We start from the raw sequence: 20,671 nt of genomic DNA, 5'->3' as shown, positions 1-20,671 counted from the left end.
ATTCAAAAATGAATATTATATATTATAATAGACAACAAACTAAAACATTGTTTTATAAATAATATTTTCTAGTAGTTATACATAATTGGAAAGTTTTAAAAGAGAATGAAAGCTTGTATTGGGGAGGTCATGAAAATAGCAAAATAAAAAAGGAACTGGAAGAAAGGTGATATTCAAATCATTTGTTTCAGGAATCATCAGCCAACAGCAATCAATCCAATATTTAGCAAGCAAAAAAGATGATTTGAAATAAAGTAGTTAACAACTTACTCAAAACAAGATAACGTAGTTTTATAAATTTTATAAATTTAAGAAAATTAATTTTGTAGTATTTTGCTCAAAGTGTCATTTCTTTCTGAAGCACTACAGCTAATTAGAATATCATTCAGAAGGTGAGAGAGAGTTGTTAAGAAGCTCATGTAATTTAGTGTTGATACAAAAGTTTAAGAATTTTTCTGCTTCTCAATAATATCTATCATTTCCTCACAAATCTCCCTAATCAAATTATTAATAATGTTGATCATAATTTTGTATCAATATCTTATATAAAGAACAAATAAGTGTATATTTAGAAAATATGCTTTTTTTCTGTTAACCTGTAACATAAAATCTAAGTAAAAGCAGTGTTGAAGAGTAATCATCTTGACTTCCTTGCCTTACAATGAGGTTTGTCATGAAGCCATCAAATACAAAGAAATCATGACACAATTGCTATGAATATTCCAAAGGAAATAAGTGCCTGGGCTTGAAAGAGGCAGGAAAGAGTCAAATATGAGCCATCCAGAAAACATATGCTATGTTAATAAAGTGAAACCTAAGTATTGAATATTTATTTCAACCTAAATTGTATGTTCTTTCTGACTCCACAGATTTCAGCTGTGTTCGTTATTATGGAGATTCCTATCTAGAATTTCAGAATGTGCTTTTAAATCCACAAAATAACATCTACCTAGAATTTCAGACCTTCAGCTCCTATGGACTCCTGCTCTATTACAAGCAAGACTCAAATTTAGTAGATGGATTGTCTATTCAATTGTTTATTGAAAATGGTACCTTAAAGGTAAGTTACTCAGTTCATTTAATTTTTTAAAATTTACAAAGTTGTTCTAATTCTGTGCTTTATTGGTTATTTTCAAAATAAAATTTAAACTTAACTCTATATTTTATTTATATATACATATAAATAAACTCTATATTTTATTTACATATATACATCTATATATGAACCAACAACAATCAAGTATTTTTCACTCAAAAAATGATTTAACAATAATATAAAGTGGTTAGCAGCTTATTCAAAAAATAAGCTAACTGGGTTTCATTAATCACATATTTATAAATTTTAAACATTTACTTGTCAGAATATTTTGCTCAAAATATCTCTATTTTTTTCTGAAAAATATACCTAATTAGAATAGCATTCAGAAGGCAAAATAGAGTGGTTAAGAAACTCATATAATGTAGAGAGAAAAATTTACACTCATACAGATAGATCAGTTTATAGATAAATATTTAGATATTTATATTTCAAACAGTACATAATTTGAATTAACATTTATTGTCTCTTTTTTCTCTCCTTATTTTTAACTTTTATTCTACTTTTTTATTGGCCAGTTTCTCAATTTCTCAATTTCCTAATGACAATAATTGTTACTGTTTTTATAACCTTAAGGGCAGGTGAATCCTGGGAACCCCTAAGCAGTCCCAAGATTTTTTTAGAGGGTCCTGAAGAGAAAACCTGTTTTCATACGTTTTCTCTGTAGGCAAGAGGTGTTATTTGCCTTTTTCATTTTTACTCTAGTAAGTGTATAGTGGAGTTTCCCTGAGGCTACAGGACACACAATAAAGTCCTTGCTCTAATTGCTAATGTATTATTTTATTATGTATTTTTGTATTTTCAAAATGTCCATTGTAATATTTAGCATTGTAAATATTTTTTTATTTTACCTGATTTTATATATTATGCTTTAAGTTCTCGGGTACATGTGCAGATCGTGCAGGATTTTTACACAGGTATACACATGACATGCTGGTTTGCTGCATCCATTCCCCGTCATCTACATTAGGTATTTCTCCCTCCAATCCCTCTACCCCCTGCTATGCCTCCCCAACCCCAACACCCCCCAACAGGCCCCAGTGTGTAATGCTGTGTCCATGTGTTCTCATTGTTCAACACCCACTTATGAGTGAGAACATGTGGTGTTTGATTTTCTGTTCTTGTGTCAGTTTGCTGAGAATGATGGTTTCCAGCTTCAGACACAACCCAATTAACAAAAACTCTTTGGAGTTCTCAATAATTGTTAAGAATGCAAAGGGACTATGATATCAAAAAGGTTGACATTGTGGACTTTGCACTTGGTGAGCATTATAACAAGCTTCTTTCAAAAGTCCAAGATTATGCAGCTAATAGCATTTTGAAGCCAACTTTGACTTGAAGCCAAGTTTTCCCAACATCATTCCACCTTAACAAATTGATTTATATTCCTGCTCTGAATACTTGGTTTAGGGAAGTCATCCCAATCATTGTTGTAGAAAGGTTTTAACTCAGAACAACAAGTTAATTAACTCATATAATTCTAATATATGAAACATAATAACTGTATTTTGTCTACCATTTCTTTTATGATGTGATCGTAGTGTACATGTTGTGAATTTCCATGAAAGGATGAGTTATACCTTTTTATTTAAATAGGCAATTCCCTTACTTTGATTTCTTTAAATGCTGTTTCTTAAGTAATAAAATAAATATACGGCATTTAACACAATTTATATCATAAATAAATGCCAACCAAACATAGCAGAGAATTCTATGCAGAAATGCATATAATTCATTCAGATATTTGTTTACTCATTCATTGAACAAATATCTACCATCAGTCACTATTCTAGGATGTAAGGATTCAGTGGCAAACCAGACCCACTATGTATGCCACAGGTTGCTTTCAAATGATTTAAAATAATAACAAGAACAGGTGAAACCAGAAGAAAAAATAGAATTATATAATAAATAAAATACTGTAATGAATCATCAACCATCAATCTGACCCTTTAAGAAAACATTTGCTGATCCCTGTGCTATAGTATTTTTCTCAATTAAGGCCAAAAATCTCCATTAGCCTTATAAGAACCAGGAAAAATGTAGAAACTTAATGTAAAAAGTTATCAAGCACATATAATATTGACCATTGGTCCCAGAATGTCTCCTCTTAGCACATTTTTTTTTCATCTGTTAATTTAACTGCAACTGAGTATCTAACTTAGTTTCCATAACTTGTTCTAATATATTAGAATATTATTTTTAGGCATTACTAAGGCTTATTAATTTCCTGTCATACTCAGGACTGTCAAAATAAAACATATAAAGTATTTAATAGACAATTTTATTAACTTGATTTTTTCTGTTACAACTAGCTGCTATATATTATGGATAAAACAATAGCTAATGTTTATAAAATAATTACATCACAAATTAATAAAAGCACTTTACAAGTGTCAACATAAGCATTATCATTCCAAGGCAAAACTAACAAGCAAAACTATATGATGTAGGTAACATCCTATTATTATCCCCATTATTCAGAGGTAGAAACTGAGAAGAAGTGATTGGCCTTCATCCAGAGAGGCACAGTGATTTGTGACACAGTTATGAATATTTAATGGATTAAATCATACTTGAATCTCAATGATGGACGTATCTACTTATCTCCTCAGTATGCAAATGATCCAAAGTAATATTTAAAAAATTAAGTGTGTTAAACTAAACTTTTCTAAAAACCCAGATTTCCTTAAAAAAGCATTTTATAAACAATTCTGCATTTCTAGAATTTGTATAGGTCAAATTATAACTTTAAAAGTGAAAATATAAATATATCTTTGTGTAAATTGTAATGCAAATACTTTCCATGTAAAATTATACTTTTAAAATAGATGAGGAAATTGAAGCATATGCTCACAAATCACGGCAGATCAAGAAAAATTTTTAAATCATGATGATAGAATAATGCTGAGATTTCTTCTAAATTATTCCAAGGAAGCAGTGATGTGTAGTAAAAAGAACATTGCTATTTGGAGTTATGCAACAGTGAAAATTCCTGATTTGCCATCCTTAAGAGATTTAGAAGAGCATATGTAATACAGTCAAACTCTGATAGCCTCAGTTTTTTACAGAATCTTTGTAGGATGCAGAGCAAAAATAGCTAGCCTTGGGCTAGGCGAACAGGCTCAGGCCTGTAATGCCCACACATGGGGAGGCTGAGGGGGGAGATCACTTGAAATCAGGAGTTCAAGACTAGCCTGGCCAACATAGTGAAACCATGTCTCGAAAAATACAAAAATTAGCCAGGTGTGGTGGTGTGTGCCTGTAATCCCTGCTGTTCCGGAGACTGAGGCAGAGGAATTGCTTGAACCTGGGAGGAGGAGGTTGCAATGAGCAGAGATAGCACATGGCACTCAAGCCTGGGAATTGGAGCCAAAAACAAACAAACAAAAAACTAGCCTTCATATATGATTATGTCCCAGGTATAATTCTGTGTGTTCTACTTTGATTGACTTATTTGACCATTCGTAATATTTACTTCACAATATTTTTTCATTTACTAATTTAAATCAAACAAAAATTGTTATTACCCCATTAGTAGATTTCAGCACAAGGCACATGTAAAGTCTCAAAACTCCTAAGTAACAGAGCTGGATTTAAACTCTGATCATCTAGTTATAGAGTAAATGATCTTAAATTTTTTAAAAATGGAGATTGACAAAGTATTACAATTCAGCAAATAATAGTAATCATTATAGACATATAAGTATATATTTTTTCTTTTACATAAAACCAAAGGGAAAGATACCTCTTTTCACCCATTAATAATAATAATAATAATAATATTTATTATATATTATAATATTATAATTATTATTATTATTATTATTGTACTTTAGGTTCTGGGGTACATATGCTGATCATGCAGGATTGTTGCATAGGTACATACATGGCAAGGTGATTTGCTGCCTCCTTCCCCCCATCACCTATACCTGGCATTTCTGCCCACATTACCCCTCCACACCCTCACCATTCCCTGCTGTTCCTCCCCTAGTACCCGCTAACAGACCCCAGTGTATGATACTTTCCTCCCTTTGTCCACATGTTCTCATTGTTCAACACCCACCTCTGAGTGAGAACATGTGGCATTTGATTTTCTGTTCTTCAGTCAGTTTGCTGAGAATGATGGTTTCCACATTAGTCCATGTCCCAACAAAGGACATAAATTCATCCTTTCTTATGGCTGTATAGTATTCCATGGTGTATATATGCCACATTTTCTTTGTCCAGTCTATCATCGATGGGCATCTGAGTTGGTTCCAGATCTTTGCTATTGTAAACAGTGCAGCAGTGAACATTTGTGTGCATGTGTCTTTATGATAGAACAATTTATAGTCCTTTGAGTATATACCCAGTAATGGGATTGCAGAGTCAAATGGAATTTCTATTTCTAGATTCTTGAAGAATTGCCACACTGTCTTCCACAATGGTTGAACTAATTTATACTCCCACCAACAGTGTAAAAGTGTTCCTATTTCACCACATCCTCTCCAGCATTGGTTGTCTCCAGATTTTTTAATGATAACCATTCTAACTGGCATGAGATGGTAACTCAATGTGGTTTTGATTTTCATTTCTCTAATGCCCAGTGATGATGAGTATTTTTTCATGTTTGTTTGCTTCATATATGTCTTCTTTTGAAAAGTGTCTGCTCATATCATTCACCCACTTTTGGATGGGTTTGTTTGTTTTTCCCCTGTTATTTGTAGATTCTGGATATTAACCCTTTGTCAAATGGTTAGACTGCAAAAATTTTTTCCCATTCTGTTGGTTGCTGTTTTGCTCTAATGATTGTTTCCTTTGTTGTACAGAAGCTCTGGAGTTTCATTAGATCCCATTTGTCTATTTTGGCTTTTGTTGCCAATGCTTTTGGTGTTTTCGTCATGAAGTCCTTGCCTATGCCTATGTCCTAAATGGTTTTGCCTATGTTTTCTTCTAGGAATTTATGGTTTTAGGTTTATGTTTAAATCTTTTATCCATCTGGAGTAAATTTTAGTATAAGGTGTCAGGAAGAGTCCAGTTTCTCCTTTCTGCACATTGCTACCCATTTTTCCCAACACTATTTATTAAACAGGGGATCCTTTCCCTATTGCTTGTTTTGGTCAGGTTTGTCAAAGAACAGATGGTTGTAGATATGTTGTGTTACTTCTGAGGCCTCTGTTCTGTTTCATTGGTCTGTATCTCTGTTTTGGTACCAGTACCATGCTGTTTTGATTACTGTAGCCTTGTAGTATAGTTTGAAGTCAGGCAGCATGATGCCTCCAGCTTTGTTCTTTTTGCTTAGGATTGTCTTGGCTATGTGGGCTGTCTTTTGGTTCCATATGAAGTTTAAGGTGGTTTTTCCCAGTTCTGTGAAGAAGGTCATGGGTAGTGTGATGGGGGCAGCATTGAATCTATAAATTACTTTGGGCAGTATGGCCATCTTCACGATATTGATTCTTCCTAACCATAAGCATGGAATATTTTTCTGTCTGTTTGTGTCCTCTCTTATTTCCTTGAGCAGTGCTTTGTAGTTCTCCTTGAAGAGGTCCTTTACATCCTTTGTTAGTTGTGTTTCTAGGTATTTTATTCTCTTTGTAGCTATTGTGAATGGGAGTTTTCTTTTGATTTGGCTCTCTGTTTGTTGTTGGTATGTAGGAATGCTTGTGATTTCTGCACACAGATTTTGTATTCTGAGACTTTGCTTAAGTTGCTTACCAGTTTAAGGAGATTTTGGACTGGGACAATGGGGTCTTCTAAGTATACAATCATGTCATCTGCAAATAGAGACACTTTGGGTTCCTCTTTTTCTAATTGAATAGCTTTTATTTCTTTTTTTTGTCTGATTGCTCTGGCTGGAACTTCCAATACTATACCGAATAGGAGTGGTGAGAGAGGACATCCTTATCTAGCGAGAGATCAAAGGGAATGCTTCCAGTTTTTGCCCGTTCAGTATGATATTGACTTTGGGTTTGTCATAAATACCTTTTATTATTTTGTGATACTTTTATTATTTTGTGATCGATACCTAGTTTATAGAGAATTTAGCATAAAGGGCTGTTGAACTTTGTTGAAGGCCTTTTCTGCATCTGTTGAAATAATCATGTGGTTTTTGTCTTTGGTTCTATTTATGTGATGGATTACATTTATAGACCTGCATATGTAAATTAGCCTTGCATGCCCAGAATGAAGCCTACTTGATTGTGATGGATATGCTTTTTGATGTGCTGTTGCAATCTGTTTGCCAGTATTTTACTGAAGATTTTTGTATCCATGTTCATCATGGATATTGGCTTGAAGTTTTCTTTTTTTGTTTAGTCTCTGACTGGTTTTGGTATCAGAATGATTTTGGTCTCCTAAAATGAGTTAGGGAGGATTCTCTCTTTTTGTATTGTTTGAAATAGTTTCAGAAGGAGTGGTACCAGCTCCTCTTTGTATGTCTGGTAGAATTCAGCTGTGACCTCATCTGTACCTGGACTTTTATTGGTTAGTAGGCTATTAATTGTTGCCTCAACTTCAGCCTTAGTATTGGTCCACTCATGGTTTCAACTTCTTCCTGTTTTATGCTTGGGAGGATGCCAGGAATTTATCCATTTATTCCAGGTTTACTGGTTTATGTGCATAGAGTTGTTTGTAGTAATCTCTGATGGCAGTTTGCATTTCTGTGGAATCGGTGGTGATATCCCCTTTATCATTTTTTATTGCATTTATTTGATTATTCTCTTTTCTTTTTATTAATCTGGCTAACAGTCTGTTTATTTTGTTGATCTTTTTAAAATAACAGCTCCTAGATTTATTGATTTTTTGAAGGGTTTTTTGTGTCCCTATCTCCTTCACTTCTACTCTGATCTTAGTTATTTCTTGTCTTCTGCTAGCTTTTGAATTTTTTTGATCTTGCTCCTCTAGCTCTTTAAATTTTGATGATAGGGTGTCTATTTTAGATCTTTCCTTGTCTCTCATGTGGGCATTTATTGCTATAAATTTCCCTCTAGACATTGCTTTGAATGTGTCCCAGAGATTCTGGTATATTGTGTCCTCGTTCTTGTTGGTTTTGAAGAAAATCTTTACTTCTGCCTTCATTTCATTGTTTATCCAGTTGACATTCAGGAGCCAGTTTTTCAGTTTCCATGAGGTTGTGCTATTTTGAGTTAGTTTCTTAATCTTGAGTTATAATTTAATTGCACTGTGGTCTGAGAGACTGTTTGTAATGATTTCCATTCTTTTGCATTTGCTGAGAAGTGATTTACTTCCAATTATGTGGTCAGTTTTAGAGTAAGAGTGATATGGTCCTGAGTAGAATGTATATTCTGTGGCTTTGGAGGGGAGAGTTCTGTAAATGTCTATTAGGTTCGCTTGTTCCAGATCTGCGTTCAAGTGCTGGATGTTCTTGTTGATTTTCTGTCTCATATTAACTGTGGAGTGTTAAGAAGTCTCCTACTATTATTGTGCAGGAGTCTAAGTCTCTTTATATGTTGTAAAAAACTTGCTTTATGTATCTGATTGCTCCTCTATTGAAAGCATATATATTTAGGATAGTTCATTCTTCTTGATATATTGATAATTTTATCATTATGTAATGCCCTTCTTTGTCTCTTTTGATCTTTGTTGGTTTAAAGTCCATTTTGTCAGAGACTAGGATTGCAGCTCCTTTTTTTGGCTCTCCATTAGCTTGGTACATCTTCTTCCATCTCTTTACTTTGAGTCTGTGTGTGTCTTTGCGTGTGAGATGGGTTTCCTGGATACAGAACGCTGATAGGTCTTGACGTTTTATCCAGTTTTCCAGTCTGTGTCTTTTGATTGGGGCATTTAGGCTGTTTACATTTAATGTTAATGTTGTTATGTGTGAATTTGATCCTGTCATTTTGTTACTGGTTGTTTGTTTTGCCCGTTGGTTGATGCAGTTTCTTCATTGCATTCTTTGTCTTTCCCATTTGCTTCATTTTTGCACTGCCTGGTACTGGTTGTTCCTTTCCTAATTTAGTGCTTCCTTCAGGAGCTCTTGTAAGGCAGGTCTGGTGGTGATGAAATCTCTCAGTAATTGCTTGTCCATAAATTATTTTATTTCTCCTTTACTTATGAAGATGAAGCTTACTTTGGCTGGATATGAAATTCTAGGTTGAAAGTTCTTTTCTTTAAGGATATTGAATATTGGCACACACTCTCTTCTGGATTATAGAGTTTTTGCCGTGAGATCCTCTGTGAGTCTGATGGGCTTCCCTTTGTGGGTGACCCAACCTTTCTCTCTGACTGCCCTTAGCATTTTTTCCTTCATTTCAACCCTGGTGAATCTGATAAATATTGCCTTGGGGTTCTGGAGGAGTATCTTTGTGGTCTTCTTTGTATTTCCTGTATTTGAATGTTGGCCTGCTTTGCTAGGTTCAGGAAGTTCTCCTGGGTAATATCCTGAAGAGTATTTTTCAGTTTTGATTGATTCTCCCTGTCCTTTTCAGGTACACTGATCAATCATAGATTAGGTCTTTTCACATAATCTCATATTTCTTGGAGGCTTTGTTCATTTCTTTTAACTCTTTTTTCTCTTTTCTTGTCTTCTCTTTATATTTCATTGAGTTAATCTTCAATCTCTAATCCTTTCTTCTGCTTGATCAATTTGGCTATTGAAACTTTGTATGCTTCACAAAGTTCTCATGCTGTGTTTTTCAGCTCCATCAAGTTGTTTATACTCTTCTCTAGGCTGACTATTCTAGTTAGCATTTCATCTACCCTTTTTCAGTGTTCTTAGTTTCTTTGCATTGAGTTAGAACATGATCTTTTAGCTCAGAGAAGTTTGTTATTACCCACCTTCAGAAGCCTGCTCTGTACTTCTGTCAGTTTGTTAAATTCAGTCTGTGTCCTGTTTTGTTCTCAGAGAGGAGAGGCACTCTGGACTTTGATAATTTAAAAAAAAAAAAAACTTTTTGCACTAGTTTCTTCACATCTTCTTGGATTTATCTATCTTTGATCTTTGAAGTTGATGATACTGGATGGGGTCTCTGAGTGGACGTCCTTTCTGTTAAAGTTGGGGTTATTGCTCCTGTATGAGGCTTTACTGCTTTTACACAGGGTTCAGTGTGCTGCTTAAGACAGTCTGTCCCTTGTCTTCCTGTGAAGGCACTCCTGGGCTGTGTTAGTTTCAGCTAGGCTGCTGTTTATTCTTCTGGTTTTTCTTTACACTGGTGAGATTATCCCTGCCTTCCCAATGGCAGGTCTTTCCCTTTACCGAGCTGGCTTGTCCGGAATGGAGATCAATCTGATGTGTCAACTGCGAAACTCTCCTGCAAGAGGGCTTCCACTTGCTGAATCTTGTGGGGGTGAGACCTGCCTGGCTGTATTCTCCAACTCCCTACTTTCAACTCTCCTTCCTTCTGTGGGACAGGCGGCTCAACTCGCAAGCCTTCTTCGTGTTAGTTTAAGTCTCCGCCCTGGTCTGTGCCGACAATTCACAGCACCTGGCTGCTGGTCGGGGCTGTCACCCAGGGATGTGACTCAGGGTGGTTCTCAGCCAGGCAGTGTTTTCTTGGACTGTGGACTGCAGAAGTCATGGAGTGAAGCACAGTATCTGAATTGAAGTACCGAAGGGGTGAAGCTCCAATCCTCTGTGCCAGATGCACTTCCTTGATGGGGCAAAGCCCCGCCTTTTCTTGGTTTGCCTTCTTTGGGCTGCTCTCACTGCCATTTTAGGGGGTGTTAATCCTGCTGTTCAACCAGTCCCTTTGAAAAGAACCCGGTACCTTGATCAGAGACATGGAAATCACTCATGTTCTGTGTCTCCCTGGGAGCTGAACTCCAGAGAAGCTCCCTTTTAGTCATCTGGGTGGAAGGCCTCCATTCATTAGTTTTACAGTTCCTAAAATATGTTTAACCTATTGTGAATTAATTTTTTCTTTTCTTTCTGAGATGGAATCTTGCTCTGTCCCCAAGGCTGCAGTGCCATTGTGCAATCTAGGCTCACTGCAACTCCTGCCTGGTGGGTTGACATGATTCTCCTGTCTCAGCCTCCTGACTAGCTGGGGATTACAGGTGCATGCCACCACGCCCGGCTAATATTTGTATTTTTAGTAGAGACAGGGTTTCACCATTTTGGTCAGGCTGATCTCGAACTCCTGACCTTGTGATCCACCAGCCTTAGCCTCCCAACATACTGGGATTAGAGGCATGAGCCACCATGCCTGGCCAAATTAATTTTTTTCCCATTTGACAGCAGTGGCTATCCATCAGTCTTGGTAGTATGATAGTTCATATAATGTTTTCACCCACAATCCTACAAGTTTCTGATAATTCCTCCTCATGTTTCTTATTGGAGTTTTTAAAGACTACTGACAGTAAATAATCTTATGAAGGAAAGGAGTATTTTGCAAAGGCCAAATATCATAAAAATTTAAATATATAGCATTATCTCTATCTTTGGACTACATGTGAGAGGATTTGGGTATTTCAACTTAAATATAGCTAGGGGCACAAGTTATGAAACACTTTTCAAGTGAATTTCTTTTTTTTTTTTTTTGAGATGGAGTTTTGCTCTTGTTACACAGGCTGGAGTGCAATGGCGCTATCTCGGCTCACTGCAACTTCCGCCTCCTGGGTTCAGGCAATTCTCCTGCCTCAGCCTCCTGAGTGGCTGGGATTACAGGCACGCACCACCATGCCCAGCTAATTTTTTGTATCTTTAGTAGAGATGGGGTTTCACCATGTTGACCAGGATGGTCTCGATCTCTTGAACTCGTGATCCACCCGCCTCGGCCTCCCAAAGTCAAGTGAATTTCTTAACACATGTGGGTTATAGATCACTTTTAGATCCCATAAAAACATTAAAGCCTCTCTCTGGGAAAGAACAGACACAGTATAATCAATATACATGTAGACACGTAATTGCTAAGAAGCTTAATAAGCCACTGTAGCATATCCATGGAATTTTTGGGGATGCTTGGTCAATCATACCTGATATAGACACAAGTTTTCCTCTCTAGATCATATCTTCGTTGCCATTAACAGTAATTCTACAAATGGACCTAGATACCTGACATCTCAGAAGCTTGGAATGAATGGTTAATTTTTACAATCTTGAAGTTTCCTTTCTGTGACATTAATAGTGTCCTCTAAATTGTATTAACCACTCTTTGCCTTGCTCAACTGCTATTATGTAAAGACAATTCCAATAATACTTGCTTTCTGCTAGTAGAGGCACTTGCCTTTCTCAACCATGTTCTTCAGAATATTAAAAAAGAATCTAGACATGTGCATTTGTGTGTGTACACATGTATGCATGTGTATTTATATAAAACTCATATATTTATGTGTATTAATTCTAGAACTTACTAGTTGTAAACCTTCAGCTATCACTTGTCTTTAAGTTTCAAACTTCATGTCTCTCCAAAGACATGTAAAATATACTGATAAATTATAAAGTCCAGTACAAATATTAATATTAATTCATATTTGAATATTAATATTTTGAAAATAAAATATTAATTTCATGCTGAGAAACTGAGGACAAACCTTTTTCTCCCAACAGTACCACCTTTACTGTCCCGGTGAGGCAAAATTGAAAAGCATTAATACTACTATTAGAGTGGATGATGGGCAAAAGTATACACTGCTTATCAGGTAGGATATACTTATTTCTTTTCCACTTAATCTCATTAAGTAGCAAAGGCAATTCCTCTTAATATTGTCCTTGTCATTTCAAAATTGATGTTATCGTGATTAGTATTAACATGTGCATGTGTATGAATTAATGTTTGTCAAGCTTTTCTGTATATTCTAAAAATTATACTGAGAAAAGAATATTATAGGGATTATATTATCAATGAACTTTCATAAGGAGATTTACAAAGGATTCATGAAAGCCTCATTTTTTTTTTTTTTTTTGAGATGGAGTTTCGCTCTTGTTACCCAGGCTGGAGTGCAATGGTGTGATCTCGGCTCACCGCAACCTCCGCCTCCTGGGATCAGGCAATTCTCCTCCCTCAGCCTCCTGAGTAGCTGGGATTACAGGCACATGCCACCATGCCCAGCTAATTTTTTGTATTTTTAGTAGAGATGGGGTTTCACCATGTTGACCAGGATGGTCTCAATCTTTTGACCTCGTGATCCACCCACCTCATATTTTTTTTTTTAGGGCAGTTGTAACAAATCAAACAAACTGGTAATTTATTTTGATAAATAAAGAAAATTATATTCAGTGTAGAAACTGTGGAACTTCCAGAAAAGCATAAAGAAGGAAATTAAAATGGCGTACCACAATCCAGGTCAAGTAATTAAGGTGTATGATTCATGTTTTTCAAAAGCCGAGTTTGAAGGTGACCCTATCCCTAGGACATCTGAAATAATCATTTTACCAATCCAATAAATAAATGTTTTCTTTTTCTCCTTTGACTTTTATTAAATTTCAATTTTTAATATAGATGTACTGCTTTTTTGTTATGTATTTTTTATTTATTTAAGTAATGCTGAAAACACATACCACAGTCACAAGCCAGTATATAGACTGAATTATTTTTCGGCAATAGATTATTTAGTAAAAGGAAACATTTATTTAAAGTCAGTACAAATGAAGGAAAAAGAGTCCTGAACAGAGACTGGGAAAGAAGTTAAATGAGAAGTTTTAAGGAAGTTCTACCTTCATTGTGCAAGAACTACCCAAATTCTATTATCTAGAATACAGAAGTGTATAGATAATTGACCAAAAAATAATTTGTTATCAAATAAATCAAGGAAAGCCTACATCATATCTACCCCCACCCTGGAATACTCAAAATGAACATAAGCATTTTATGACCTCTGAGATGCTGTTTAATAAAACATCTTTTTTTGTTTGTTTTCTTAATGCTTTAGTGTCACTATACTTAAAAGTGTCATGACACAGACATACAACATTTAACATCTTTCCTCATCATTTTAATCTTCTAAATAACAAATGTTGGGGCCAGTGCACTTTGGAAAATGACATCTTAGCTATGGTCATAATTTCCCTGGGCAGGGACTACCATCATCTGTAGGGAAGCAAGTGCATGAGCCTTGGGTGGGAGTAAGAATCAAATCATGAAAGACATAGACGGGCTCCTGAAGCAAAATGTTAGGTTGTATTTTGGACAGACAGAGGGAAAACCTACAGAGGTATTCTGGCCTCAGGCATGGTTGGAAGAGAGTAAAAATATATATTCAAAAAAATCATAATTACAGTTTATTTAACAGCAATTTATGTCCATTCCTAATTATATTACGTATATGGATTTATTCCTATAAACAATTATAATTATTATCTACATTTTTCAGATGCAAAACTGACAGACAGGGAAATTAAGTACAGATAATGACATAACTAGAAAATGACACAGTCTCAAAGCTGCTCTCAATCCAAAATCTGTAAGTGTGAAGTCACAGGTCCCTTGAACCAAGCTAGAGAAATGTAATATGAATTGAATTCCTGTTTTCCCCCCAACAGCAAAGAACTGCTGTATGTTCAAGATCAAGTAAAGATAAGAATTATAAATGATGTGTCCAGTAAAATTACTAGCAGAAGAAATAGTATTAATTAGCCCACATTAACAATTACCATGTACCATATGCTTTACACACACATAACTACATCTAATCGTCATAAAACTTGTAATGTGTATATCACTGGGTTGCTGGGCTGCCATAATAAAATATCACAGACAAGGTGGCTCAACCACAGAAATTAATTTTCTCACTATTCTATAGGCAATTTAATATCACAATTGCAATTTAGTCTCACAATTCTGAAATAAAAATTACAACAGGTTTGATTTCTTTTGAGGTCTCCTTTTGCTTGTAGATGGCTGTATTCACCCTTTGTCTACATATCATCTTCCCTTTATATGTATCTATGGTCTAATCTCCTCTTGTAATAAGAACACCAGACACATTGGATTAAATGTGTCTAATTACATCATTTTAGCATGTTACTTCTTTTAAGATCCTATTTCCAAATATAGTTGCATTCTCAGGAACTGATGCCTAGTGCATCAACATATGAATTTTGACTGAAACACAATTCAGCCTACAGCATATTTGAAAGCTGAGACTCATAGAAGATGGACAGCTTTCTCTATCACCTGCTAGTCAGTAAGGGAACAAGATTAGAACCCAGATCTCCTGCCCCCGACCTGATAATTGTTTCTACTAAGCACACAGGCTGTATATTTAAAATAACAAAACACTAGTCTTCTTTAAAAGAAATATTAAATGTGTAAGATTTTTTAAATCCCAAGAATACCTGTTTTTCACTATCCTTATTACAAAATGTCACTGTTAAGAATACTTAACCAAAAAAATCACTTTCTTTTATGTTATATAACTATAATGTTTTTTCAGTTTACATACACTGTTACTTTTTATTTTTATCAAAATGTAATTGATATCCTGGCTATATCTGATCTAACTAAACTCAGAAATATTTCTTCTCAGGTCTTTGGTGTGTTTAATGTTGTAAAAATTTATAGAAATATATTTCCTCCATGATTATCATCTATAAAGTACAAAAGTGAAGCTCCATTAGTTTTATTTTTCTGTTTCTTTAAAATAAAGTCCTGGGGGGAAAAAAAGCAAAAACCTCAATTGTGAGTTGAACACTATTCATCAATGTTGAAGCTATAATTTTTTGACCATTACCATATTCTTGTTAGCAAAGGTAAATGGTGTGCACACATTTCACCCCCAGTTTTACACTCTTTGATTTTGTTATTGTTGAAATATGGCTTTCCTCTTGAATATGAATATAAGAGAAGGGTCTTGGAGGAGGACTCAAGATGGCGCTGTGAGACCAACCCAGGATTGAAGCTCTCGTTGGATGCGCGGAGAGGGTGAGTCGGGGAAGCATTTCCAGACGGATCTTAGTTGCCCACAGAACAGGGAAATTCCCAGGTATAAAAGAGACGCGGGACGCCAGGCAGAGGTCTCCGCTGCTGCAGCTGGCAGCCGGTGCGGCTCCGGCCCGTGCCGGAGCACAGAGGCGCTCCACAGCGCTCCATACAAAAGCGCACTATTATGGGTGCCCTGTTGAACCGGCAAACTGAGACCCGAGAGGGCTGAACTTGAGACTGAACGGATCTTGGACTGTGACCCAGCCCAGGAAATCCCAGGGACTCAGCGTTTGGGGTAGCACAGTGCGACAAACAAAACGGCGATTCCAAACGCTCCCAGTGAAAAGGTTTTCTTAAAGCGCAGCTCCGTGGGGGAGGGGCATCAGCCATTACCGAGGCAATCAGCCCCTACTGAGGTACACGCTCATTGCTGACGCAGCCTGCCATTGCCGAGGCAACCTGGTACAACAGAGAGACTCCACTGCAGGGCGTAGCCCGTGGCAACAGGGCGGAGACCACAGCAGAAGGGCAGAGCCTGCAGCAAAAGGGCGAACCTCACACCAGCAGGGCGGAGCCTCGGCAGGCAAAAAGTGACTAGACTGCCTCCTAGCTGGGCAGGACAGCGAGGTGGGCACTCACAAGGAAAGCCCAAACCCGCCCCCAGACAGAGCATCTGAGAAAAAAAGGGTTTTTTTATGAGTTAGGTTGCAGCAGAACTAAACATAGCAGCCTAGCAGCCCTGAATGAACAACAGAGCTCACAGCTCAGTACTTGAGCTCCTACAAAGTACAGAATGTCTCCTCAAGCAAAACCTGACCCCTCTATATCAATAAGACTGACATTTGGCAGACATCATTCTGGGACAAAGAGAGCAGAAAAAGAAACTGGAAGCATCCCTCGCTGTTCCGCAGCTGCTATAGGTGCACCCTAGACAAGCAGGGCCTGGATGGACCTCAGCAGTTGTACAGCAAAGGGGCTAGAACGGTAGAAGAAAAACCAAGTAACAGAAATACTCCATCATCAACAATCTGGGTGTCCACTCAGAGACCCAGTCGAAAAGTCAGCAACTACACAGACAACAGGTGGATAAATCCACAAAGATGGGAAGAAACCAGCGAAAAAAGGAGGAAAACACCCGAAACCAGAACACCTTGCCACCTAGAAAGGACCAAAACTCCTCACCAGCAAGGGAACAAAGCTGGACGGAGAATGACTGTGACGAAATGACAGAATTAGACTTCAGAAGGTGGATAATGAGAAACTTTTGTGAGCTAAAAGAACATGTTTTAAATCAATGCAAAGAAACTAAGAACCTTGAAAAAAGATTCGAGGAAATGATAACAAGAATGGATACCTTAGAGAGGAATATGAATGAATTAAAGGAGCTAAAAAACACAATACGAGCACTTCGCGAAACATGCACAAGTTTCAGTAGCCGAATTGACCAAGCAGAAGAAAGAATATCAGAAGTCGAAGATCAACTCAATGAAATAAAATGAGAAACCAAGATCAGAGAAAAAAGGACAAAAAGGAATGAACAAAGTCTCCAAGAAATGTGGTACTATGTGAAGAGACCTAACCTACGTTTGATAGGCGTACCAGAATGTGATGAAGAGAATGAATCCAAGCTGGAAAATATGCTTCAGGACATTATCAAGAAAATTTCCCCCACCTAGCAAGACATGCCAACTCTCAATTGCAGGAAATACAGAGAACACCACAAAGATATTCCGCAAGAAGAGCAACCCCAAGGCACATAATCGTCAGATTCAACAAGGTTGAAATAAAGGAGAAAATACTAAGGGCAGCCAGAGAGAAAGGTTGGGTCACCCACAAAGGGAAGCCCATCAGACTCACAGCAGATCTCTCGGCAGAAACTCTACAAGCCAGAAGAGAGTGGGGGCCAATATTCAACATCCTTAAAGAAAAGAACTTTCAACCCAGAATTTCATATACAGCCAAACTGAGCTTCAGAAGTGAAGAAAAACCAAAATCCTTTGCGAACAAGCAAGTACTCAGAGATTTTGTCACCACCAGCCCTGCTTTACAAGAGCTCCTGAAAGAGGCACTACACATAGAAAGAAATAACCAGTATCAGCCATTCCAAAATCATACTAAATGCTAAAGAGCATCATAATGAAGAATCTACAACAACTAACGGGCAAAACAGCCAGCTAGCATCAAAATGGCGTATCAAATTCACACATAACAATATTAACCCTAAATGTAAATGAACTAAATGCACCAATCAAAAGACACAGACTGGCAAATTGGATAAAAAGACAAAACCCATCAGTGTGCTGTATCCAGGAAACCAATCTCACATGCAAGGATACACAAAGGCTCACAATAAAGGGATGGAGGAGGATTTACCAAGCAAATGGAGAGCAAAAGAAAGCAGGAATTGCAATCCTCATCTCTAATAAAATAGACTTTAAAGCAATGAAGATCAAAAAAGACAAAGAAGGCCATTACATAATGGTAAAAGGATCGATACAACAAGAAGAGCTAACGATCCTAAACATATATGGACCCAATACAGGAGCACCCAGATACATAAGGCAAGTTCTTAATGACTTACAAAGAGACTTAGACTCCCACACAATAGTAGTGGGAGACTTCAACACTCCACTGTCAATATTAGACAGATCAACCAGACAGAAAATCAACAAGGATATCCAGGGCTTGAACTCAGACCTGGAGCAAGCAAACCTGATAGACATTTACAGAACTCTCCACCCCAAATCCACAGAATATACATTCTTCTCAGCACCACATCACACCTACTCTAAAATTGACCACATATTTGGAAGTAAAGCACTGCTCAGCAAATGCAAAACAACTGAAATCATAACAAACAGCCTCTCAGACCATAATTCAATCAAGTTAGAACTCAGAATCCAGAAACCAACCCAGAACCGCACAGCTTCATGGAAACTGAACAACTGGCTCTTGAATGTTGACTGGATAAACAACAAAATGAAGGCAGAAATAAAGAAGTTCTTCGAAACCAATGAGAACGAAGACACAACATGCCAGAATCTCTGGGACACATTTAAAGCAGTCTCTAGGGGAAAGTATATAGCAATAAGTGCCCATATGAGAAGAATGGAGAGATCCAAAATTGACACCCTATTGTCAAAATTGAAAGAGCTAGAGGAGCAAGATCAAAAAAACTCAAAACCCAGCAGAAGACAAGAAATAACTAAGATCAGAGCTGAACTGAAGGAGATAGAGACACAAAAAACCCTCCAAAAAATAAATAAATCCAAGAGCTGGTTTTTTGAAAAGATAAACAAAGTAGATAGACCACTAGCCAGATTGATAAAAAAGAAAAGAGAGAACAACCAAATAGATGCAATAAAAAAATGATAAAGGGGAAATTACCACAGATTCCAAAGAAATTCAAACCATCATCAGAGAATATTACAAACAACTCTATGCACATAAACTAGCAAACCTGGAAGAAATGGATAAATTTCTGGACTCCTGTGTCCTCCCAAGCCTAAACCAGGAGGAAGCTGAAACTATGAATAGACCAATAACAAGGTCAGAAGTCGAGGCAGCAATTAAGAGCCTACCACACAAAAAAAGCCCAGGTCTAGACGGGTTCACAGCTGAATTCTACCAGACACACAAAGAGGAGCTGGTACCATTTCTTCTGAAACTATTCCAAATAATCCAAAAAGAAGGAATCCTACCCAAATAATTCTATGAGACCAATATCATCCTGATACCAAAACCCGGCAGAGACCCAACAAGAAAAGAAAACTTCAGGCCAATATCCATGATGAACATAGATGCAAAAATCTTCAATAAAATTTTGGCAAGCTGTTTGCAACAGCAAATCAAAAAACTTATTCATCATGATCAAGTAGGATTCATCCCGGGATGCAAGGCTGGTTCAACATACGCAAGTCTATAAACGTAATTCACCACATAAACAGAACCAAAAACAAAACCCGCATAATTATCTCAATTGATGCAGAGAAGGCATTCGACAAAATTCAACAGCCCTTTATGCTAAAAACTCTCAATAAACTCGGTATCGATGGAACGTATCTCAAAGTAATAAAAGCTATTTATGACAAACCAACAGCCAATATCATACTGAATGGGCAAAAACTGGAAGCATTCCCTTTGAAATCTGGCACTAGACAAGGATGCCCTCTTTCACCACTCCTATTCAATATAGTACTGGAAGTTCTAGCCAGAGCAATCAGGCAAGAAAAAGAAATAAAGGGTATTCAAATAGGAAAGGTGGAAGCCAAATTGTCTCTATTTGCAGACGACATGATAGTATACCTAGAAGACCCCATCGCCTCAGCCCAAAAACTCCTGAAACTGATAAGCAAATTAAGCAAAGTCTCAGGATATAAAATCAATGTGCAAAAATCACAGGCCTTCCTCTACAGCAATAACAGACTTAAAGAAAGCCAAATCAAGAACGAACTGCCATTCACAATTGCTACAAAAAGAATAAAATACCTTGGAATACAACTCACAGGGAACGTAAGGGACCTCTTCAGGGAAAACTACAAACCACTGCTCAACGAAATCAGAGAGGACACAAACAGATGGAGAAACAGTCCATGTTCATGGTTAGGAAGAATTAATATCGTGAAAATGGCTATACTGCCCAAAGTAATTTACAGAATCATAAAGCTACCATTGACTTTCTTCACAGAACTGGTAAAAACCACCATGAACTTCATATGGAACCAAAAGAGAGCCCGCATAGCCAAGTCAATTCTAAGCAAAAAGAACACAGAGG

At 36.8% G+C, this 20,671-nt stretch overlaps 1 protein-coding gene across 1 annotated transcript in view; it reads left to right on the top strand.

Moving 5' to 3' along the window:
• Positions 1-20,671, top strand: part of EYS (EGF-like photoreceptor maintenance factor) — a 1,911,700-nt gene that overhangs the window by 1,149,922 nt on the left and 741,107 nt on the right. The window contains exons 24-25 of the mRNA XM_035296026.3: positions 870-1,060; positions 12,585-12,676. Of these exons, the coding sequence (XP_035151917.3) occupies positions 870-1,060; positions 12,585-12,676 (283 nt within the window). The remainder of the gene's footprint in view (positions 1-869; positions 1,061-12,584; positions 12,677-20,671) is intronic.

This window comes from Callithrix jacchus, chromosome 4, assembly GCF_049354715.1.
Source record: "Callithrix jacchus isolate 240 chromosome 4, calJac240_pri, whole genome shotgun sequence".
In the NCBI taxonomy this organism is placed as follows: domain Eukaryota; kingdom Metazoa; phylum Chordata; class Mammalia; order Primates; family Cebidae; genus Callithrix; species Callithrix jacchus.
The sequence above is the reverse complement of the archived record's forward strand: the minus strand, read 5'-3'. Positions and strand labels throughout refer to the sequence as shown.